General features: G+C 41.8%; 1 protein-coding gene across 2 annotated transcripts in view; it reads right to left on the reverse strand.

Annotated features, from left to right (window-relative positions):
- Veph1 (ventricular zone expressed PH domain containing 1) overlaps positions 1 to 25,360 on the reverse strand; it is a 170,173-nt gene that overhangs the window by 50,297 nt on the left and 94,516 nt on the right. For both annotated transcript variants that reach the window (XM_050147477.1, XM_050147476.1), the window contains exons 10-11: positions 7,874 to 8,013; positions 3,345 to 3,479 (exon numbers count right to left, since the gene is read on the reverse strand). In XM_050147477.1, the coding sequence (XP_050003434.1) occupies positions 3,345 to 3,479; positions 7,874 to 8,013 (275 nt within the window). The remainder of the gene's footprint in view (positions 1 to 3,344; positions 3,480 to 7,873; positions 8,014 to 25,360) is intronic.

Consider the following 25,360-nt stretch of genomic DNA (forward strand, 5'->3'; position numbering starts at 1 on the left):
CCACTGACTTCCAACAGGTCCCCTGGCTTTTGATTTTAACATTTGAACAAGATAGTATTTCTTTACTCAATGGACACTTACTGTTTGGGCCAAATGCTGTATGGCCATGGAAATAAAATGGTAGATTTGAGGAAATCTCTGCTCTCAGATACTTGCTATGGTCTCAGGCTCAGGGTAAGTGGCTGGATAACATGTACACACCATCATATATGGTCTTAATTTAATGAGTCTTAGTGACTGTCTAAATTCCAAAGTTTCTATTTGAAAACACTACAGAGTCATATTCTGGATCCTCAAGCATTCTCTCAGATGTGTCTCCTGAGCACCTGCTTCTCTTGAAAGCCTGACTTCTCTAGACTGAAGTGAAAGTTCAGACACAGAGAGATAAATGCCATCACTTTCATACCACTGTGCGTATGTGTATGAGTGTGTATACAACATGTGTGTATGTGCGTGCATGCATGTGGTAGGTGTGTGTGTACACACATGTGTGTTTGTATGTGCATTTGGGTGTGTGTATGCGTGTGCATGGGGGTGTGTATGTGTGTGCATGTGGGGTGTGTGTGTATTCTGGGATATACTGTGGAAATAAAGAAGTCCCCACACAAGTCTCAGCTATTTTGAACTTAATATGGAGAACTCTTCATAAAATACACGGTAGCAAGGAAGTATGATTGAGAAATTTTGGGATAGAAATTTTGCCACACAATGTACATCCCAGACACCAACATTTTTTTTATTCTCATGAATAAACCAAATTATGAAACTTAGGACATTTCCGAAAATTGGCTTTACAGCTACCTTTTCCCTGAAGTAAGAATATGAATAACAGTAATAGCAAGTACGAAACTGACTGCCAAGTTATTTTTTTAATCTCTTAGAACTTGAAATAGGTGCCAAGTTTTAATTTTCTTGTTGTCTCCAGTTAAAATAGCTAATACTTAAAATTTTTATGAGAATTTGATGCAATGTTTTACGCATAATGTAACAGTTGAAAACTTGGGAGAAATATGCAAAGAATGCCATTAAGTTTCTGCTGACTTGATTGTGGAATTTCCTTTTTCTTTTAATACCAAGTGTCATGTTCCTAAACCAAGGCCAAAGGACAGGGAAACATAAGTTGAATATTCCTCTGCTTTCTACAAACTCTTATAAATAACAATTCTGGTTAGTTACAGTTCTCATTCCATTGCTGTTCTTCCTGGAAGAGATATTTTCACAATGTGTCAGGTTTGAGTTAATTTGCCACTTGTTTGCACTTTTTTATTGTGTACATGCATTGTGTGTGTGCACATGCAAGTGCACATACACGCAGGAGACAGAGGAGAACATCGCTGTCTTCCTCTCTTGCTTTCTGTTTCATTCCAGAGACAGGATCCCTCACTGACCCCCTTACTGTTTCTGCTAGGCTGGCTGTCAGCAAGCTCTGAGGATCTGCTTCCTGTACCTGCACCCCAGGGTCCCAGTGCTGGGATTACAAGCTCATGAAGCCATGCCTTTAGAAAAACCGTAGGTGCTGGGGATTTGAAATTAGGCTTTCTTGTTTGCAGAGCAAGAGCCCTTATCCAACAAGACACTTCTTTTTTTTTTTAATATTTATTTATTATGTATACAATATTCTGTCCACATGTGTGCCTGCAGGCCAGAAGAGGGCACCAGACCTCATTACAGATGGTTGTGAGCCACCATGTGGTTGCTGGGATTTGAACTCAAGACCTTTGGAAGAGCAGGCAATGCTCTTAACTGCTGAGCCATCTCTCCAGCCCCAACAAGACACTTCTTAAGCTCTTGTTTGACTTTACTTAATACTGACATGCTTATTTCCTTTCTCATAAACAAAATGATTGAAGGGAGAGAAGGGGAAAGGTTGGTCAGATGGTACCAAGACAAAAGAGACAAGAGACAGACATGGTATTCTATTGGTCAATAAAGCGACTATAGATAGTAACAATTTATATATATATATGTATGTGTATATATATATATATATATATATATATATATATATATATTTCAAAGAGCTGTAATAACAGAGTTTGGGGTTTTTTTTCCACCAAACTACTAAATGCTTGAAATTGAGATATTTATCCTGATTTGAATATATATAAGAGATACATCTATTTAAATATCCCATAATACTCCATGAAAATGTACAATTTTTAAAAGAAAAATCAGTAAAATGAGGTCAGAGACACTATAAAATGAAGTCTGATCTAATATATCAGAAACTCTGAATTTCCCACTTCATCCAATACTTATCATTGGGAATTTTTAAAAAACAAAACAATCATCAGAGTCCTTGGCTCTAGACAGGGTTTATGGTGCAACACTGGTCATGGCCAGAGCAGCTCCCTGCAGCCATCTCTGTCTGCACATACAATAGACTTGAGTGACCCAGTCTACTGTAAGGATATCAAGTGCTAACTTGTGACTCCACAGCCCATTCCAAAGTCATCCCTTTCTTCACACTAGCATTTTAACCACCAAAATTCACAGACATGGCCGCCCTTCCTGTCTTAATCTGCTGGTGTCAACAAAATATCTGAGGCTGAGACACTCGCAGAATTTCTTTCTTACAGTCCCGAAGACAGGCCACCTAAGCCCAAGGCCCTGGAAGCTGCGATGTGTGTAAGAGCTTGGTCACTGCTCTCCATTCGCACTGAACTCTCTTTCCTCCGTGGACAGCCGAAGGAGAGATGGGCTCAGCTGGTTCTCTCCCTCCTTCTACAAAGCCATTGACAGCGTTTACAAGGGTTTGACTCCATGACTTAATCAGTTCCTCAGTGCCTCACCTTGTCATCACATTAAATAGGGTTAATGACATTTGGAGATTTGAATGTGTCCAGACTACCTCAAACCATGGTGGTGTGGGACCATGGCATCTTCATCGGCCCTAAATCAACCCAGCCTTCCAAGTATGGTTCCTGTCTTTGGTCAGGCTGTCAATAATCATTCCCTGCTCCATACAGCTCCATGGTTTTTCTCACAGGAAACTGAGCTTACCGGAGTCCTTGTACCACACTTTCCCTCTAGCCAAAGCCAGTTCTGTTCTGCCCCATGATCATTTTCTGGTACAGCTGCCTGCTCACCATGAGGGTGATTGCTATTATTGACACAGGCCTCACTATACACCCAGCTTGGCCTTGAACTTGTAATCCTGCTTAGGCTTCCTGAGTGCTAGGATTACAAGTATGTGCACAAGACTAAATTCCAAAAGCCACTCTTTAATAAGAGAAAGGAAACAAAGAAGGGAAAATTGAACGCTTAAGAAAAAAGGCGAACCATTTAAACACAATGTTGAATCTTGGTTTAAAATAACACGTGTGAGGAGAAAAAGCACCGACCTTCTGCTGCGGAAATGTGGACTCTGTCATGGCATCTTCAAAGCCGTGGGTTCCCCTGGCCTGCGTCTTCTCCCATAGGGCTTTGAGGAACTGCACAGACCCACTCTGAATGGACAGGGGCTCATGAAACAGGCTCTGTAATGACAAAAGGATGGAGACATCGCATCACCTCTTGACCCAATGGTACAATCTGACAAGACAGTACTATGTAGGCTGCCTTGAATGTGAACATGACATAATTAAGTAGTTCACCAGAAATCTATACTGAAGAACAGTTCTATGATTTAGGTCATACTTCTGAGTTTCTAAAAGAAAATTTTAATTAATAAAGTTTTATGTTCTTGACTGTATATGTGCTTAAATCTTGTAATATAATGCTATCTTAATGATTTCCCAATAGCATTCCTTAATTGGAACGTGGTAAATATAAATATTCATTTTGAATTTACCAGAGATCTGAGAATGAAGGCATAACATTAAAACCAGAGTTCACAAGAGTCTATATATAGAGTGGGACTAGGAAGAATACAGATCAAACAGTTATTAAAAAGTTCATTATTTAATTATGCAATATGAACATTCTGAATGAGTATGAGACAAATAAAACATTCTTCATTCGAAAGTGTGAAATGGGTGAATTTATTAAGCTTTAACTTCTTTGTGTTGTCAATGAGACACTACATTAAAAAAGACATTTAAATAGAATTCAGTACAGTCAGCAAGAATCAGCTTTTCAATGGGCATGTTAAATGTATGCTCACATGTTTGCTATTCTATGATGTAACCTGTAATCTTTGATATATTGACATGTTCCATTTATGGATATAAGAAGCCAAATCAGTTTAAGAGAAGAATTTTGTGAAAAACACATAGAACCTTAATAAGTGACATAAATATAATTTATTCACATACAATATCATAATGTTACTTGGTATTATGAGGTAGGGGATAGTAATGAGACTGGCTTATAAATCCTATTTCATGACAATGACTGACACTTTTAAGATTGTCTGTGCACACAACTTGCTACTCAATGAGAAATCCTAAATATTTTTTTCGGGAAAATCTCATGAATGTCATCAAAATGCACAAATGAATGGCCTGGCTGTGGAAAGTAGATAATCATGGATGCCAAGTTAGTGACTGGCAGATTTTTTTTTAAACTTTTAAAAAATGTATTAACTTTTTAAATGATTTATTTATTTTTATTTTATGTACATTGGTGTTTTGCCTGCATGCATGTCTCTGTGACGGTGCTGGATTCTCTGGGACTGGAGTTACAGACAGTTGTGAACTGCCATGTGGGTGCTGGGAATTGAATCTGGTCCTCTGGAGGAATGGTCAGTGCTTTTAACCACTGAGCCATCTTTCTAGCCCAACCAAGAGATATTCAAAGTTTACAAGCCAGCAACTTACTGAAATTTACTTTGTGCACACACCCTGGAATTTTCTGATTATTGTCAGAATCATACAGTACATGCCTTTTTGTTTCCAGAAGAGGGGGCTTGATTTAATGGGTCATTATTCCAAAGAGGACTGGGTCTGAGTCCGAGAATTCCACGAACGTGGGAAGTTGACCTGACAGCAGGAGCTGGCCAAGTGTACAAAACCAGTGAAGGGTTTGTAATTATTAAATAAATGGAAGTGATGTTGTGGCTTTGCCCCAAACCAGGATTTACCCAGATTGCATAAATCATAGGTATGAGCAAAGAGAAAGCATGGCAGTAGAATAAGCTCAAAGAAAACATTACAAAGAGATACTTTCTGGTGAATATCCTTAAAGAGGAGGAGAAAGAGTCAGACATTCAATAAAACAAGATTGAAAGAGTGAAAAAAGTTTTCTTCAGAAAGTTAAGAACAAAGACAAACATGGAGCCAAACACAATATCACTGATGAAAACAATTTGAAAAAAAAATTAGTGTAGAAAAATGAATATTATTATTTCAAAAAATTAATGTTATTTTTATGTTTATATGCAATTTGGTCACCCCAAAGTATGAGCTGTTCTTTGCAAGATATTATTAAGTGTTCTTTTTCTTTTTTTGTAAATAAAGTTTTATTGCAGCACTCAGGGGCTGCATCCAAGGAAAGCTAACTAATCCTCTTGAAGCACCCATCAATTGCCAATAGCTTCTCAACTAGGAGTGGGGCTTTGTGACATCTCCATCCTCTGTGCTGTGGTTTTGTCTTGCCTGATCTTGTGGAAAATGTTGCAACCACCATGAACTGATGTGCAGCTGCTATGCTGTGTTTGGAGAACACTGTTTTGCTGTGGTCGTCCATGACATCTGGCTTTTAAAACCATTCTGCCCTCTCTTCCATCATGATACCAGCCTTGGGAGGAAGTGTAATATTGTCTTAGTTAAGGATTCTATTGTTGGACAAAACACCATGACCAAAATGCAAAACTTGAGGAGGAAAGGGTTTATTTGGCTTACACTTCATCGCTGAAGAAAGTCAGGATTGGAACTGAAACAGGGAAGGATCCTGGAGGCAGGAGCTGATGCCGAAGTCATGGAGGGGAGCTGCTTACTGGCCTGCTTCCTATGGCTTGCTCAGCCTTTTTCTTAGAGAACCCAGGACCAGCAGCCCAGGGATGGCACCACCCACCATGGGCTGGACCCTTCTCCATTGATCACTAAATGCCAAGTGTCTTACAGCTGGATCTCATGGAGGCATTTGCTCAATTGAGGTTTCTTTCTCTTTGATGACGCTATAGCTTGTATCAAGTTGACACACAAAACCACCCAGTACAGATATAAATGTCCCATTTAGGACTGAGCATTCCAGGTTTTTATGTTTTACATGTTGGTCAATTGTGAGTCTCTGTGTTAGCTGTTTGTTGCCATCTACTGTAAAAAGAAGCTTCTTTGATTTGGGTGATACACTATTCTATTGATAGCACAATAAGTCATTAAGAGACAGTTTAATGCTATGTCACTTTAGCAGAAGAATCATAGTATTTTTCTCCCCGAGAGCCTGTTCTTTACTTAACAGTGGGTTCTTGACCCTGCTAATGAAGCCAGGCACAAGTTCCATCTTGTGGAGTGGACCCTAAATCCAATCAGAAGATGTTTGGTTGCTCCTATATATGTGCCACTACTGCATCAGTGTGTAATCTTTGCAGGACAGCTACTGTAGCTTGCAGAACTTAGTTGGGTAAGGTTGATGATGATTCTCCCCGAGGTGATACGTAGACTGTCTTTCAGCACTGTGAAAGCTAACCAGTAGGGACAAAGTCTCCGAGTTGGTCCCAGCCTGATTTCTCCATATTCTTGAATTTGAGTGTATGATGTCTTCAGCAGTGCAGTCTTATGATGTGCTAGAGCATGCTATTCTCAACATGTGGGTGCAGCCCCTTTGACAAACCTCTTTCACTCAAAATATTTGCATTTTGATTCATAGCAGTAGAAAAATTACAGTTATGAAGTAGCAACAAAAATAATTGTTATTTTATGGTTGGAGGTCACCCCAACATGAGAAACTGTATTAAAGGGTTGCAGCATGAGAAATATTGAAAACCATTGTTTTCGAGGGAAACACAAGTAATAGCAATAGCTTGTAATGTTAAGGAGTCTTTGAGGCCTCACTGGCCAATAATTTAAAAAGAGGTAACCTATATTGGCCTGTGGACTTTATATTTGATAACCTATGATGTCTACAAAAGGCATTGTCCACATGTAATTTTCAAATATTTTATTAAATTAAAAAAGATTATTTATTATTTATGTGTGTGTATTGTATGGGCACACACATATTATGTTATACAGATGTGCATAACAAAAGAAAACTTGCAGAAGTTGGTCTTCTGCCACATGGATCCAATGAATTAAACTCAGGTCACCAGCACCACCTCACCACCCCAGGTGACTTTTGTAGGTACTATTATAGATGTATTTTATTAACTGAAGTAATTATATGGTCGATCACTTGGCTTAATTTTCAATCATATTATAAGACTCAGATCCTGCATTTTCAACTTCTTCCCACCCTGCAAAGATTTCCCATTTTGTTTTCAAAACACCGGAGTTGGTTGTTCTTTACTCTTTGACTCTTTGGGGGGCCTGCCACCCAGCTCTCAAATAAATACACGGAGTTCTATTCTTACTTAGAAATGCCTGGTCTTTGCTTGGTTTATTTCTAGCCAGCTTTTCTAGCTTAATTTATCCTGTCAACCTTTTGCCTCTGGGCTTTTATCTCTAGTTTGTATACCTTTCTTTACTTCTTACTCTGTGGCTTGCTGTGGAGCTGGGTGGCTGGCCCCTGGAGTCCTCCTCCTTCTCTTGCTCCTAGATCTTCTCCTCCCAGATTTCTCTTCCTGTTTTTTTTTTTCTGCCTGCCCGCCCCACCTATCCTTTCTCCTGCTTAGCTCTTCTTAGCTGTCCAGCTTTTTATCCAAAGAATGAATATAAATGTGCTATTATCTACACATCATTTTGGAAAAATTATTAACAATGCAATAAGTATGATTGTAACCACACATCCTAGCAGCTTGTTCAGGAGCCCAGTGAGCATGAATTATACACACCTGCTGGAAGAGAAACATAATCTGGATCCATAGCTGGGGGGCTTGGCTGATGAGGGTGAAGCTGGACTTGCTGTACAGGCAGTACTGACCCTTTAAGGAACAGGTAAAGAACAGCTTTGCCACACAACTTTTCATGGTATCTAGAAATAATATAGCATTGAACATTAGTTATGCTTTATGACCCAACACACAAGCACCTTTAGGAACAATTCTTGAGTTTTCAGATGGCGAGCTAATGACTCTATACAACTCTATATTTTGGAGTGGATCCATTTCATGGAGGGTACATATTTTAAGTGTATGTAAGTGGAAATATGTTTAAATGAATATGGGTTTAACAGGTTGTATTCTGTCAACGTTTATCTTCTTTTAAGTACCATGCTATGATAAAAAGATCAAGCATCTTCCAGAGACATGGAAGCCATGAAGTCAATACAAAGGTCTGCATGTCACCATGCCATAGTCTTCTCATTGGAAACATTGAAGTGGCGATTTCAGAGGATAAGCTAATGAGTCAAGAGAGGACAATGCAGAATCTACCGGCAGTGGGTAGTGAGCCGCCAACTGTTGATGCTGTCCTTTTGGCTGTGTGTGAGTCATAAAGATAGCTTCCGATAAACTCCTGTCAGAAATGTAGGCTCCTGTGCTCTGACCTGGTCTGGTTTGAGAGGCAATCTCAACGTGAAAATCAATTACCTGAGATCATTCCTTAAGGACAAAAAAGTGATGGGAGGGTGATATAGGGCTGAAACAGTGGAGAATCATACATTTATGCACTCAAGAAGAAATGGGGGAATGAATGTTGTAAGTGTAGGTTGAGACGGTATATGTGCTAGCACACTATGAAGTCCTAGACAGTAACGGCAATCATGGGTTGACTTCTACATTTTTACATGCTGGATTCTATTTCATTTTTCCAGCCCTATCAGATGAAAGGTATTATTGCTGGAATCTTAAATGCTACCCAACATCTCTTATGTTAGGAGCTTGGTTGTCAATAACGAGCTAGGTCTCCAAACATGAAGATGCAAGAGAACAGTCCACATCAAACAAAGTCAGAGATAGATTTAGGATATTCTCATAGGAGCTCTCAGAGTCTGCAGACACGAAAGCACTTCTGGAATTTATATGAACTTTAAATCAAATACATGCCTTCCTCCCCCCCCCCCACATAATACTAATACAGTTGATTTCTGGCAATGATACAGAGTCTCTCTGTGGTTACAGTGCATCAGTGGGAGGCCATATGTCATAAATAAATATTTGGCTCTATCAAGCAGAGGCTTATCAAAAGTCGTGCAGAGGCAAACGAGGCTGGCAAGTGGGGATCCCCTGCAGGCAACGGCCCACGTTGTGACTCCTGCAGGCACTGTCCACGTGCTACCAATTACTTTGCAATTCTGCATAATACGTAACAGCAAGCAGATTTGAGGAAGAGAACATTTTAGAAAATTTTATGATTAGACTCCACTAAAATGAGCCTCTTGACGTTTTTCTCTCTGAAGAGGACGGGACAAGGAAGGCTGGGTGTGATTCGTCTGCCTCCTCTGTCTCCAGCTGGACGCTCTGAATTAAGACCTCGTGTCCCAGTGGCTGCACGGCAGTGTCTTGGCCAAGGGACTGACAGAGTTGGGAAGTCTGTTGTACCTCCACAGAGCGCATGTCAAACTCTGACGCTCTCGTTAGTGCTTGTTCTTTGAGTCCTAAGGAGCCCGGCTTTCCAACAACAGTCACTACTTCTGTGTTGACTTAATAATGATGTGGCTGTCAGGAGAAAGTTAGGCGGCTTCTTGTTCAAGTAAATGCTGCTAACTAAGGTTCACTGGACAGAAAGGAACTAACCCTGTGCAACCAATTCTGGAGACATCCTGTGAATTTGCGTACCAAATTTAGAACCCCTGTCTCCAAACAAAAGGTCATATTATAAAAACGTGTATATTTCAAGTGTATGGATATAAAAAAAGTGAACAATATCAGGGTTAGCATGAAATAAAGAGCCCTAGTAATCACTGACAGCAGAGGAGTTAGCCTTGGTGATTGAAGCTGAGGATCCTAAAGGAGCCACATCCTGGGACCAGCATTGGTGCAGGGACGAGGATACACACGTGGGTATCACTGCAGGCAGGGGGGTTAGAACTAAGGGCTCTCAAGGATCAACAGCCTGGTCACAGGCATCGGGCAGGGATGAGAACACATGTCTGAGAAAGTGTGGGAACCAGAGGCAGGGGCATAGCTATGAGTCAGGAGCAAGTCCTAAGTGTGCCACCTACTGGCTACCTGATCTTGGGGCAGGTGGATTGACTTTCAGTTTTGTCAAATAAAACTAGCACAGCAACAGCTACACTAAAAACTTGTCATCAGGATCAAATAAAAGTTATTCCAGCCAGGCAGCGGTGGTGCACGCCTTTAATTGCAGCACTCTGGGAAGCAGAGGCAGGGGGATTTCTGTGAGTTCAAGATCAGTCTGGTCTGGAGTTAAGGATGCTTCTGAATCACCATGTGGGTGATAGGGACTGAACTCTGATCTGCTGCAAGAACAGTGAGTGCTGTTAATCACTGAGCCACATCTTCAGCTCAGCCTCTGGGTTTTTAAAGCTGTCACATGTAGTTGGTTGTTTTTTACTCTTACTCTTTTGCAGGGACCACCACCCAGCTACCAAGTAAATACACACACCACATGGAATCTTACTCTTCCTGATATAAGTTTTTTTTTTTTTTTTTTTTTTTTTGCCAGCTCTTCTTGACTTAAATTATCTCATCTATTTTGGCTCTTGGCTTTTTCCTTTTCTTGCTTCTGTATATCTTACTTTTACTCTTGTTCCATGGCTGGGCAACTGGCCCCTAGAGTCCTTTTTCCCTTGTTTTTATTCCTTCATCTCCTCCCAATTTTCTCCTTCTACTTATTCTCTCTGCTTGTCAGCCCCACCTATCCTTTCTCTTGCCTCACTATTGGCCGTTCATCTCTTATTAGGCTATCAGGTGTTTAAGACAGGCTAAGTTACACAGCTTTACAGAGTTAAACAAATACAGCACAAAAGAATGCAACACATCTTTGTATCATGAAATAAATGTTCCACAGCATAAACTATAGAAGGAAGTTTCTGTCCCACCTGGTCCCACAGCTGTTCAGTACCAAAGAAAGACACAGAGGATTATATTAATTATAACTGTTTAGCCTATTGGCTCAGGTGTAAGACCATTATCCCTTATTCTCAAAGGAACAAGAAGGAATTTCCTAGCAAAGTGTTTTAAAAATCAAAAACCTCAGACTAGCTTCATGTTCCCAGGAAGGATAGTCCACCCCCCCACCCCACCTCCCCCCACACACTCGGGAGAATACAAAGCATAGAGTAAGGATGCCTGCTCAACCATCTGGTGATAAGGATGTCCTGACTCAGGGAGGGCGTGGTCTTGCTTGCTAACAAAGCTGGATGGGAAAAAGCAAAGACCTCCAAAAAATTGCACCTGTACCAAACCCCTCTGACCATCCTGAAGGGCTCGCTTGTAGTCTGTTCCTTTAAAAAAGTAAACCAAACAGAGGGACTCCTCTCTCCACTCTCTACCTCTACCTAGCTGCAGGGTGTTGGAGACCAGTTTCCCAGAGCAATAAAACAGAGCCTGCAATAAAACAATAAAACCTTGCCTACAGCAGTCTGGACTTCTCTGGTTTCTGGTGGTCTCTCTGGGATTCGTAATCTGGGCACAAAACATAGGTTTATAATTAATTAGCTCTTACAACTTAAAGTCATAATTCTTATGCATATTTAGTCATGTGACTTGGTACCTTTTCTTAGTAAGGCATCTCATCATGCTTTCTCTGCATCTGGCCGATGACTGTGTCTCTGCCTTTTCTCTTCCCAGAATTCTTAGCCAGGTCATTCCGCTATACTTCCTGCCTAGCTACTGATCAAACAGTGTTTTATTAAATCAATACAAGTGACAAATCTTTACGGTGTACAAGAGCATTATCCCACAGCATTTCCCCTGTTTTTCTTTAAAAAATCCTTAATCTAATCTTTTTTTGTTTAGCTTTTTTTCCTTTCAATCATCCACAACAACTTGTAACTGACACCCTAAACAAAGACAAACATCCATAATCCATTTTTTTTAGGAATGCAGGCATAGTTCTAGGCTACTTCTTGATGATTGAGGGTGCAAATAATCTCTATGGAGACCCAAAGAAAATTCAGGATATTCTTTTTAATGACCCTTATACTGTTTTATCAGTGGGGCATTTATTCAACATTAATGACTTTTGTTTAGTCTCTGATTCTTATCAGTTACTGTATGGACAATGAAGCTATACTATAAACATTGCAGGTAACATCTTTAGTTTCTCAAAAAAAAAAAAAAAAAATCAGTCTGGTCTACAGAGCCAGTTCTAGGACAGCCAAGGCTACAAAGAAACCCTGTTTCAAAACACCATAAAGGGGAAAAAATCATTTGTTATCTTATTCAATTACTATCCACCATGTACCATAAATTGAAATTAATTGTTTTTGCTATTAATAAGCACACCACATAGACACAAGGTCATCTGGATCTGGGTTGGAGGTAGACCCAGGAAAATGATTTATAATGGATCATGTGAAGGAAGGAAGGGGCTGGGCCCGGGTCACGCAGCCCTTGACAACTACATCAAACCTAATGGCCTTCATCTCCCTCTCCTTTTCCTTCATCCTCCTACCCCTTTCTTTGTAAATCCATATAACCCATGTCTCTGCTGGATGACTCAAAGTCAGCTTAGGCCATGTGACTGCTGAGGTCTTCTACAATCTTGCAGAACAGAGCACTGAAAACTACCTCTGGCGACAGGGTAGGCTGTGCCCCAGCCACTACGCAAAAGACTCCCCAGCCTTCAGATGTCACAGTCGCCAGAAAGCAGCTGAACCCAAACAGATCCGGGAACTGCGGGTCTATGTTGTATGCTAAGAACAAAATAGCAGGAAGGAGGGGAGCAAAATCTTACAGACGTAGTTTTGTTTATTTTTTAAAGTAAATCTTTTGTTTGCTTGTTTGTTTGCTTTTCGATTTCTTTAGCTTTTCTGTAACTGGCTTTGTAGACCAGGCTGGCCTCTGCCTCCTGAGTGCTGGGATTAAAATCCTGCTCCACCACCGTCCAACTAAAATAAGTCTTAATTTTAATTAGCATGCACAGTGTAATATTAAGTTGGGGGCCGTCACCTCAGTCCCTGGCATTCATCCTTGGGGCGCCAATGGAGCAGAAAGCTCCATCTCAGGCCCCTCCCCTTGGGAGTTGCCCTGAGCTGGGCTCCACCTCCAGGAAAGCCTGCCAAACGCTGACCCCTTCCCAGGGAAGGCCAGGACCACTCCCACAGGCTATTTAGGCTTGTGCTGGAAAAAGGAACTCGAGGTCTTCAGGTTTTGTGTGTGTTCTCCCTGTCTGCCGTCCAGTCTCCAGCCCTCAAACCCCCACCCTATGCTCCTGGCCACCCAAGAGTGCTGCATTCATTAAACGTGGGCATCTTTGATTTGGCCTAATCTGGTCTAATTGGAGTTATTTTGCATAGATGGAGAGGCCTGTCTTAAGATTTTTCCTAACACACAGTATGGGTTTCATCGTAGAATTTTGAAATAAAATTTGATTTTGTTGATTCTCTTTCCCTATCATCCTCCCTCCTGCTCCCGAGTCTCCTGTATGTCTCCATACCCCGTAATGTCCTTTTCCCCAGTTTCGTGTCTCACATGTCCCGTCACCCTCATGGTGGTCTCCTTTCTGGTGTCATAGCCTAGACTGCACTCACCTTCACCGTAAACATGCATACAAACATAATCTAGTGTCCACACAGGAGAGAGGATGTGTGGGTTTTGCGCTTTTCAGTCTGGGTTACTTCACGATGTAATTCTTCCCCGTTCTACCCATTTCCCTGTATATTTTATGATTTTACTTTTTCCTTTAAGACTAAATAAAATTCAGTTATGTACACAGATGTGCCACACCTTCATTACCCATTCATCTGATGCTGGATGTCTGGGCTGGTCGCGCTCCCTCACCGCCGTGAACAGAGCAGCAATGAACACGGATGTGACCGCATCTCTGTGGTCTGATACAGAGTCCTTCGAGTAGAAACCCAGGAATGATGAATGGGGTCACGTGGCAGTTCTATTTTTGAGTTTTTGAGAAGCCAGCAATGTAAACTAATTTTATTGCTGTTTTATTTGTCAATGTGAACCGGGGCCCTTATTCTGAGCGAGGCTCTCAGAGCTCTTTCTGCAGGTCTCACATGGCAAATGCCCACTATTTCATCCTCTTCTGACATGGGGAGCCGATGTTTTCCCCAATTTAAGTATCACGCAGTATAAATCCAAAGATTAACAGCTGAGGCTGGCTGTGGACGTCCTTACAGAGGGTTCAGAGTGTGCTGGGACCTTCATGATCTGCGCTGATACGAAATCCCACTGCCTGGAGCCGGAGGTGCCGTGACTAACAGGAACCTCTGTGGATGAGTGATGGCACCTGCTTTCCATTCAGCAAGGGCACAGTTTATTTCCTACCTCCCCTAATCCATTTGGGGAGCAAGGGCTGCTGAGTTTGATTTGATTTGTTGTTCTGTCAAAACTGAAATCAGAGGGCTGAAGAGATGGCCCGATAGTTATGGGGGCACGTGCCGCTCTTCCAGTGGACCCACGTTTGGTTCCGGGCACCAACTGTCTGTAACTCCAGCTCTAGGGGGATCTGATGGCACTGGCTTCCATGGACACCTGCACTTATGAACACACACACACACACTTCTTCACCCAATCACCTTTATTCATGTTATTATGATAGGCACTGGAGGCCTCAAAGCAACTAAACGCAGCATAAAAATCAGACCTCTCCACCTTCATTTGCACCTATTACCTTCAGTTTCTCAAATGCGCCACTTATAGCGTCTGTTTTGGATCCCCAATAGCATCCAAACCTGCAGCTTCCTTGGATACCATTGGCACCAGGTTAGATCAATAGAAATCTTTACTGCAAGAGACTGAAATTGCCCCCACACATCCCAAGCACTGGGTAGGGTACCCCAAACAATGGTGAGCAATTGTCTGTGATATCATTGTGGCGACTGCATCCTGGAGAGGCAGTGTCACTTGTGGGAACCACACCGCCCCCTTCAGGCAACGAGGGCAGTCTCCAACCACCTTGGGAATCAGAAGCTCCATAGAACAATAACAAAGGCTGCTCATTTATACATAGTCCTTGTCCTCTGCTCTCTGTTTAAAGCTACAGCAGTGCCCCGGCTCTAGACTTGGAGCCACTGAGCCCTTTAATCTGTACTTCCCAATGGGGTCACACTGCTCCAATCTCCTTTCTTCCCTTTTCATCATTACCCTTCTCTTCAGTGGATGACTGGGGCAGTGGCTGGAGCCTGGACATTTGCTCTAAACTGCTCCCTCAACGTCAGTGAGATGATCTCCGAAAGCTCTCTGTGGAAAAGTCAGTGTCTGTGGTGGTGAAGCACTGGGATGTGTTTTCTCCTTGACCTTCCCAGAGAAGTAGAGCCACCACGTGAAGAAGGACAGGAATTGTGGTTGTGACAAAGAAGCCCAAAGACCATGAAATGCAGAGAACGTCAAAGAGAGGCAGAATACTGAAGATTCACCGTGAGGAAGGAAGTCAAACCAAAGAGAGGACAGGCAGGCCCCGGCGGTAGTAAAAACCTGGAAGCTAAGATGCTTTTGCTTCTGAATAGTGAGCACTGGGCTGGAAAATACCCAGTGTCTGCTTGGGGATAAAAGAGGGAAACAGGACAAAAGGTAGAGACTCTCTACAAAACCATCAGTCAACTCTATTTTCTCCCCTTTTCTCTCATCAGGTCTGTCAATCTGATGCTGGGAAAAGGGGATGTGAGCTCCAGGACTGGTTAGCGAAGCCTGTTAGTGAAGCCAGTTGGTGAAGACCACAGTGCCCTCCAAGTTCGCATCTCTCACTACCAAACACACCAGTGCCTAACAAAGCACGTTGTCTGTGCTTTGTGTAGTCCACCGGGCACCGAAGCCAACAGCCTCCCTCCTTCTGGTCACTCCCTGGGTGGACTGAGAGCTAGCCGCACAAGTCAGCCCCCTAGAATTACCCTTCCTGTCCCTCCTGGTCTTCTAGCTTTCTGCCTCTTCCTCACTTGAAAGCCTCTTATCAGTGATACTGAGTCTGTGTAAATATTAACAAATATTTCCGTGGGTCATTAGGGGAAAGAAAGAGATGGGCTTTGGGATAGCCTAAGGGCAGTATGAATATTGTAAACTAAGCTGCTGGTTATTGTTGGCATTATTCTCTTCTTTCCATATATGTTATGAACACCAAAGTATTTAGTTAGCGTCAGGACACACCCCCCGCCCCATTATTTACATATCTACAGCATTGTGGATGAGCTAAACATGGCAGCCCAGGCTGATTACATGCGGACGTGTGGAGCAGGCTGCCCCTCTGCCCCTCCAGTGATTGCAGGAAGGCTTCAACAGAACTCTTTGAAACCCTCCTCATGAGCCATAGGTGGAGTCACCTGGAAGCATGTATTAAGTCCGCGAATACTGTTTCTCTCTAGCGGATGCTTTGGTGCTATCCCTTGCTTGGATGAATGGGAGGAGTGAGGGAAGGGGTGCGGGAGTCTGGGAGAAGTTGGAGAGGGGAGTGGGGATGTGTATGATCTAAATACATCATATTTGTGTATGAAATCATCAAAGAGTAACTAAAACTTAAAAAATGAAAAGCGTTCTGGGAAGACATACGTAAAATTTCTAACATGCGTTAACTGATAAGATTGAAGTGATTTCTAAGCCTTCTCTATGATTTTTCAAATTTTCATAATGAACATTATGTTTTTATAATAATAAAATTATCTTCAGTAGAAATTTTTTTTTCCACCAGGAAATGGATGAGAATTGGGCTAACGTACTGTGGACTTGATGTCTTAAGGGTTTAGTCATCAGTTAAATTTATTTGATGCATAAAATGATTTCAAGTAATACCAGCATCAGAAATGCAAAAATACTTAGAGACTGATTGTGTATGGGGGCTGGAGAGGTGTCTTAGCAGTAAAGATCACTGGCTGTTCTTCCAAAGGACTCAGGTTTGGTTCCCAGCAGCCACTTGGTAGCTCACAACTTTGTTCTAATACCTTCTCCTAGCCTCCAGGAGAACCCTGCTCACGTGTGATACACAGATATACATGCAGGAAAACACCGCCTCCACACACACAAAAATAAGTAATGATAAAATTATATATAAAAATGGCGTATGAAAGGCGTCAAGTGCTTGTAAACTAGCAGCTCCCGTTTTGAAGAATTAGTTGATAATGTGTTAGTGTCCTGGGGAGATGACCTTCTGAGTTTGTACCTCAATCTCTGTCTTTCTTATTGTAGAAGAGGGCCCTGGGGTGCAGGGGTGAAGCGGGAGCAGAGACTACTGGATCGCGCATGGTTATGGAGCCTGCATTCCCACCCAGCTGCCTCGCCCCGTGTTTCTGCTCCACTTTCATGAATCACTAACGGAGTTCAGTTACTCAACAAGAGCCAGAAATCACCATCACCTGCCTGGAAAACCTCAGCCTCTGGGTCTGGAGGAGACACAGGTTGCATTGTGAATAGAAGCGGCTTAGGCTTCTGCAGAAGTGGAAATGGCAGGGAGGATTAGAAATGGCTATTGAAGTCTTCTACAACATTGAGACTTGTTTATTGTATGTAACGCCCTTCATATGTTATCGCGGGTATTCTGAGGCAATCCCACCTATGACAAATGAGCGTTCCCATCTCCCCACACAAACCTTGCTCATGACCAGCTGACTCCATGTCAAGTTCTTAGTATTTGCCTGTGCCTCGAGTGGAAGGAGAGGCCTGGGATCATAAGTAAAAAGAATTCCTTTTGCTTCAGGATGGTTACGTTCTGACCCTGTGATTCTGGCACTTACAGACCCCCCGGCGAACTCAGTTCGTGGTAAGATTTCTGCTCTGGGGAAACAGCCCATGGAGATTAGAGGAGAGTCCCAAGTCTTGATGGGTAATGTAAAAATGAATTTGAAACATATGGATTACATGCTTTAAAAATGAGCTTGAGTTCAAAAGTTGACAAAAATAATAGTTGGTAAAAAACGTTTGGGAATTTCTTAAGCCTCAAATGTTTGAAAACTCACTTTCTGGTTTGGAACTAGATGGTTCCTTAACCATTAGGGCATCATCAATTACATTAAATGTATTTACAGATAATAATTTAACCAGCCATGGGTGAAAACATGCTATTCTATCTCTTTTTTTCTGTTGGGATTTTCCTCATATTTTAGTATTTAAATTCTCAAACAGTTCTTGTTCATATAATTGCTGAATTACTTCAAGGAAATAGAAGAATTATTCCTGCTGTAGATAAGTTCAAAAGTCAACCAGGGAACTCAGAGTCAAACATGACACAATTAAAAAAAATAACACATATCTTAAATAGTTAATACATATGTGATATTTGATCTATTGAGACTTGAACTATAAGGGGAATAGCAATTCTGAATGAATGTGAAGAATGTTGGTCTTGAGTCTTTTGCAGTAGACTCAATTATTTCTACAAGTTTGAAGACTTTGCTGAATAAAAGAACAAATTCAAATTCCCAAAGTGGCATACTCATAAAATAAAATTTCATCAGGAAGATTTGACAAAGACTGTCCTGGTTAGGCCTAATTGTCAACTTGACATGGCCTAGAGTCATCCAGAGTGCTCAGTTCCCTGTGGATAGCACGATTCTTCAGGTAGGTGGGCCAAGGCTAATGCAGCTAGTTAAACACAGGGTAATTTGCAAGCCAGAGAGCCAGTTAGCAGGCATCCTCCTCCAGGGTGTTGGCTGTTACTCTTTTGGTTATTTGGTCAAGGTATCAAGCAGACCTGCCTTCAGGCTCCTGCTTTGAGTTCCTGTCCTGACATCCCTCAGTGATAGACTGTGTCCTGGAAGTACGAGATGAAACAAACCCTTTTCTTTGCCAAGATGTCTTTGGTTAGAGTGTTGCATTACGGCAAGGGAATGAAACTAGAACAAGGATGTAGGCATGGGATTAATTGTCAACATTAACTGGCAAGATGGCGTCTACTTAAGTGTGTCCAAGGCGCTTTGTGTAGGAACTTAGAAAAGAGCATATCATGTGTTCAATGGGAAAATGGTGACTTACAGCACAATGATAGTTCCCATCAAGAGGAGTGAGAGCCATCTGGAGCCATCACTAGAGATCAGTGAAGATGAAACTGTATTTGTCTCACTCACTGTTCAGTTTGAGGTTTGGAGAACATATTGCGTCCAACGTATTTTTCTTAATTTTAATTCTCTGCATTCTTGAAGTGAAATGTAATCCACATCTTTTACCTTATACACAACTCAGCGGGGTATCATTAAGACACATTTGATGCAAGGGTATTTTGAGACTTACACAATTATCATCCATAAAGAAATAAATGCCATGTTTATAGAGGAACAGGACACAATACCCAAATTTAAACATATCCCTAGGTGTGAGTTTCCTGCCTTCTAAGCCCAACTGTCTTTCTTAAAATGATATTCAAGGATGCCTAGAGACACAAAGCCAGTGCTATGAAGAGTCTAAACAGCTAACCTTGGCACCATAGAGAGAAGGACGGACTCAGCCAAACCACACGTTTCTTTTACATAAAAGCCACTTTCTGTACTACTAGGATCTGATAGACCCTTTCATTCCTGGGTTTAGGACATAGCAAGGTAACTTTCTTCCCACCCTTCCCCAAGCTATTAGAGTCCTTTAATTTACAGATGCGCTAGACTTTCTGACCGATACTGCTTCCCTCCTTTCCATCACCATTTGGCTACTCAGAGGTCAATTTGTAATCGTAATTGTGATTGTGAAGGTCACATTCAGCATTGGAAAGCTCTTCACATATAAATGTATGAAACGAACTCAACTAATGGACTAGTTTAATTTTCTGTACTTACTTAGTTTAATTTTCACATTGAATGAATCAGCTCTCTCTTTTTAAAAAAATGTATTTTTTGTTTGTAGATTCGGTGCAACTTAGAAAGGTAAACAAACGTATTGGAAAAGGAACAGTAAATAAAGACACAATATGCCAAAATGCTAATTATGATTGGTTTATCTGCCATTTAATGTATATTAATTAATAAATTTAAGCAAATAGTGAGAAAAATCTCAAAAAATATTGAATAATGCAGTCTGTTTTCTCCTAACAGAAGCAAAACCACCGAAGGAAAAGACAGGGAACTAACTAATATGAAAAAGGTAACTTTCGGCGTATGCTTATTAGAGATATACAATTAGTTATAAAGTTGAAGCTGATTTTGAAAAGTCAAGTATCAATAGTTTCATACTTTTGCCGTCTCCAGAATGAGGCACTTAAACTTAATTGCGGGCAGACCATAAAAGGCATTAGAAGTAATCCAGGCCAGACTGTGTCACGTGACCTTAAGCCATAGGACTCCTGGTTTAAGCATCTATGAGAATGGCCAGTGTGCAAAACCATCTATATATCAGAGCTGCCCTGCTTGAGGGCAAGAGGGTGGATAACGAAAGACAGAAATTATGCGTTAGATGCTTACCAGCACCTACAGGCAAAGGCCAATAGATACCCATAGCAACCAGTCCCAAACTGCACCAAACAAAAATGTCTTCAAACATGACTAAATTGTCTCTTAAACTTGTCTCTGACTTAAATCGCCACTTTATTGCTGTGAAATACTGTGAAGGGCCCAAGACTTTTCAGGCAACACAGTTTGAAAACTTACAAATTCTTAGTATGCCCTTGGGAGAAGCATGTTACAACCACAACAGAAATGAGGCCACCTATTCAAGGCATGGGGTTGACTTGCGGCAGAGCAAGCTAGTGTGCTGTGAAAACGGGAGGCTTCAGAGCCCCGAGTCACTGTCAGGGCTCAAGTTGCCAGCACCACTGGTACTGAAGCAAATTCTTCTCATTAAAAATTCCAAACTGAACTTCCTAAGAAGACATAGGCTTTATTAGAGGCCAGGCCAGATATAGGGACCTCAGATAAGACTCTGCCCACCACCTGCTAATACTCTTTTAAAGTCTACCCAACAACTTCAGGCTGCACACCCTCCCCTGGGCTCCATTCTCCAGCCCATAGGCCTGACAGTTTTACCAGAGGCCAAGTTGGTTCTAGGGACCCCAAGTAGTAAGGTACTGCCCACTGCCTGTTAGCACTCCTTAAAATCTGCCCCTAAACCCCAGACTGTACCCCTCTCTCTCCCTGACTCCATATTCCAGCCTACATTTTAGAAAGGAGACCTCTGTTTTAACAGAGGCCAGGCTGGATCTAGGGACACAAGGCCCCCAAACCACAGCAGAGACACCCTACTAAACCTGAAGACTTGCTAGTCACCAGAATCCTTGGCCATTTAGGCCAGAAGGCCAGAGAGGAAATAGAAACCAAGGAACAAAATACCAACCCCAAAAGGATGGACACAGGAATCAATACCTAGACCTATAATCATCCTCAGATCAGATGCTTGTTTACATACCAGTGTAAGAAGACAATCAATAACCAAAAGGGCAATGTGGCATCACCAGAACCCAGCAATCATATGACACCAAGACCTGAACATTTCAACACAGCTGAAGCACAAGAAAATGACTTTAAATGTAACTTTATGAAGATGATAGAGGTCCTTAAAGAGGAAATGAAAAAAAAAACTCTTAAAGAAATCAAGAAGAATACAAACAAAAAAATAGGAGGAAATCAATAAATCCCTAAAAGAATGCCAAGAAAGTTAAGAAAGAACAAAAATACAGGTGAATGAAATGGTTCAAGATCTGAAAATGGAAATAGAAGAAATATAGAAAATACAAACAGGAAGCTTTGGAAATGAAAAATCTGGGTGAGTAAACAGAAACTACAGATACAAGCATCATCAATAGGCTACAAGAGATGAAAGAGTGAATCTCAGGAATTGAAAATACAATAGAAGGAATAGATTCATTGGTCAAAGAAATGTTAAATCTAAGAAATTCCTGAAACACTATGAAAAGACCAAACACAAGAATAGTGGGAATAAAAGAAAGAGAAGAATCTCAGCTCAAAGACCCAGAAATATATTCAACAAAATCAAATAAGAAAATTTTCCTACTCACCAAGGCCAGCTGGACTGGGTCTGAAAAAGCCTGGGTTAAAACCGGTCTCGCTGAACAGAGCGGACAATGAGGACTACTGAGACCTCAAGAACAATGGCAATGGATTTTTGATCCTACTGTACCTATTGGTTTCGTGGGAGCCTAGGCAGTTTCGTGGATGCTCACCTTACTAGACCTGGATGGAGGTGGGTTGTCCTTGGACTTCCCACAGGGCAGGGAACCCTGATTGCTCTTTGGGCTGACGAGGGAGGGGGACTTGATTGGGGGAGGGGGAGGGAAAGGGGAGGCGGCGGTGGGGAAGAGACAGAAATCTTTAATAAATAAATAAATTAAAAAAAGAGAAAATTTTCCTAAGTTAAAGAAGGACATACTTATAAAGGTACAAGAAGCTTGCAGAACATCAAATAGATTGGATAAAAAAAGAAAGTCCTTCTGCCATATGATAATCAAAACACTAAACATGCAGAACAACAACAGCACCAAAAAGAATATTAAAAGCTGCAAGGGAAAAAGGCCAAGTAACATAGAAAAGCAGACCTGGTAGAGTAAGACCTGAATTCTCAGTGGAGACTCTAAAAGCCAGAAGGGCTGCAGACTCTAAGAGACCATGGGTACCAGCCCAGACTACTATACCCAACTAAACTGTCAATGACCACAGATGGAGAAAACAAGTATTACTGCTTGAAGGGGATGTGCTTAGTCTTACTGCAACTCGATGTGCCATGGTTTGTTGACATCCATGGAAAGCCTGCCTCTTTCTGAACAGAGGCAGAGAAGGAGTGGATTGGGGCATGCAGAGGGAATGTGGGGGAGGAAATGGGAGTAAGGGAGGGAGGGAAAACAGCTTTGAGGATTAAAACAAACAAACAAACAAACAGACAGACAAATAAATAAATATTCCGTACCTTGGGCCAGGCATGGTGTCACACACCATTAACCCCAGCACTCAGGAGGCAGAGGCAGAGGCAGGTGTATCACTGTGAGTTGGAGATCTGCCTGGTCTACATAGCAAGTTCCCAAAGAATCCAAACCTTGAAGAAAGGTATAGTGTTCAAGTTTCTCTGTCCCTCTCCTTTCCTCTTCAACTGGCACTGAAACCTGATTCTTCACAGAAAAACGATGGCCGCGTTTTGATGTGTCCTTCTTAGAGCTGCAGGCAGCTTTCCCATCTCTCCCTGCAACCTTTCCATCTCTTTGTGCAACTCTAGACATACAAGGACCGACCCCTTTGTTTGGGTTTGTCTTCTCTTTCTTCTCTCATCAGAGCACTTGCTATGTCCTAACATCTTCCCTACTGCGCTTATGTCCCAGCCAAGGTTTCTATTGCTGCGATGTAACACCATGACCCAAAGCAACTTGGGGAAGAAAGGGTTTATTTGACTTACATTTCTGTATTGCTGTTCATCACTGAAGTAAGTCAGCGTAAGAGCTCAAACTGGGCCAGGAATCTGGAGCAGGAGCTGACACAAACACCACGGAGAGGAGCTGCTTACTGGTTTGCTCCCTCTGGCTTGCTCAGCTTGCTTCCTTACAGAACCCAGGACCAACCCAGGGGCACCAATCACAATGGGCTGCATCCCCATCAATCACTAATTAAGGAAATGCTTTACCGCTGGATCTCATGGAGGCGTTTTCTCCACCGAGGTTCCCTTCTTTCAGTAACTCTAGCTCCTGACAAGTTGACACAAACCAGCCAGGACAACTTATTTCTCATTTTTATTGTTTATTTCATGTCTTTTCCAAGTAGCACAGTCTTAACGAAGTCAAGATTATTGCGCTGAAGCTTTTCAGGTACTTAGAATGGTGCTGTCATGTAGCAGGCACTCAGAATATGGATGAATGAATACATAACCGAGGAACAAGTGGGAGAAAGAAGTAGATCGTGGGACTTTCAGCACAATAAAATGAATTCTGTAGAAAGGGGAAGACTGGGGAAGAAACTAAAGCAGCAGTGGAGTCACAGGGACACGGGAAAAGTGTTAAGTTAGGAGGCTTTATTTGTAATCAAGCACACAAATATTTCTTTCTTTGGTTTTTATTTTTTTTTTCAAGACAGGGTTTCTCTATGTAATGGTCCTGGCTGTCCTGGAACTCACTCTGTAGACCAGGCTGACCTTGAACTCACAGAGCCGCCTGCCTCTGCCTCCCGAGTGCTGGGATTAAAGGCATGCGCCACGATGCCCAGCTATTTCTTGATTTTTTTCTTTTTCTTTCTTTTTTTTTTTTTAACTGTGAAGGAAAAATCTGCTAATGTGGATGGATTGGAGGAAGGACCGTCTCGAAGATTAAAAACAAGCTTTCTGCAAGTCAGGCTTATTTTTAATCCCATTAAGAAACACTTCAAAGTAAGCCAAAGTAGCACTGATGGGCTCTTACAAGCTCACACGTTCTTTGCAAAGATGGACCAGATTTTCAAAGATTTATTAAGTATTATCTGTGTATATGCTTTTGGCCTCTGATTATTTTTCCCACATTAATGAGTACAAATGATTCAAACTTTTAAAACATCCTTTGCCAGATGAACCCAGTTTTCTGGTCTTGTACACAAATATAACCCACGACTGACATTAGGCCACGTTTGTTTACAGATCCACAACTTTCAGTGGCCGGTAAGCAGAAACAAGGCCATCCAGGCTCATCAGAGAACTGGCTCACCCAATATCAAGAACGATCCAACCTCAGTAGGACTGGGGGTTTGACACATTTTTTTTTCTCTTGGAGATGATGTTAGATTTATACAGAGTCACTTTCCTGTTACTGTTGGTCCCCAATGTGACCAAGGTCAGGGTTAAAAATGCTATTTGTGTTCCTGAGTCAACTCATACTGACGTCAGCAGTTTCGCAGTGCTTTTACTGCTATTATTGAAGTATCAGGCTAAACCCCCCAAAACTGGTGTTTTTTTAGCTCAAAAACGCTGAACATCCTCCCTTCCCCCCCATGAACCAACCTAATGTCCAGAATTTCCTGAAGGAGCTGTTTTGCCTCATTTCTGAAGGTGGGCTTTGTATAGCATGCCGGAATGTTAACTGTTCTTGTTACCCATTGCTTGTCTCTTCAGTTAAGCGCTGCAGAAAGTTCTTGTTTGTTTTGGCTTCTTTTATTCTTTGTCTCTTGATTATTTTGTATAATTTATTCAAGAAGGCCAAATGTTTCTTTTAGGCCAACGACACACTTGACAATAACGTGATTTCTCGGCCTGAATCGTCGCTAAGTTCTTCAGGAAAGAAATGGGATACTGCCTTGCTGGGCGGGCTTATGAAGCAAGGGAACTTGAGTCAGCCAGAGGACGGCTGCTGTCTACTGACTGGCTAGTGTAGGTCGGTCTTTGGGATACAAACTGTGTCTCCTGCAATCAGGCCAAGTACTTCATCAAGTACTT

The sequence above is a fragment of the Alexandromys fortis genome, unplaced genomic scaffold, assembly GCF_014885135.2.
Source record: "Alexandromys fortis isolate MF-2015 unplaced genomic scaffold, M_Fortis_MF-2015_v1.1 scaffold_53, whole genome shotgun sequence".
Taxonomy (NCBI): Eukaryota; Metazoa; Chordata; class Mammalia; order Rodentia; family Cricetidae; genus Alexandromys; species Alexandromys fortis.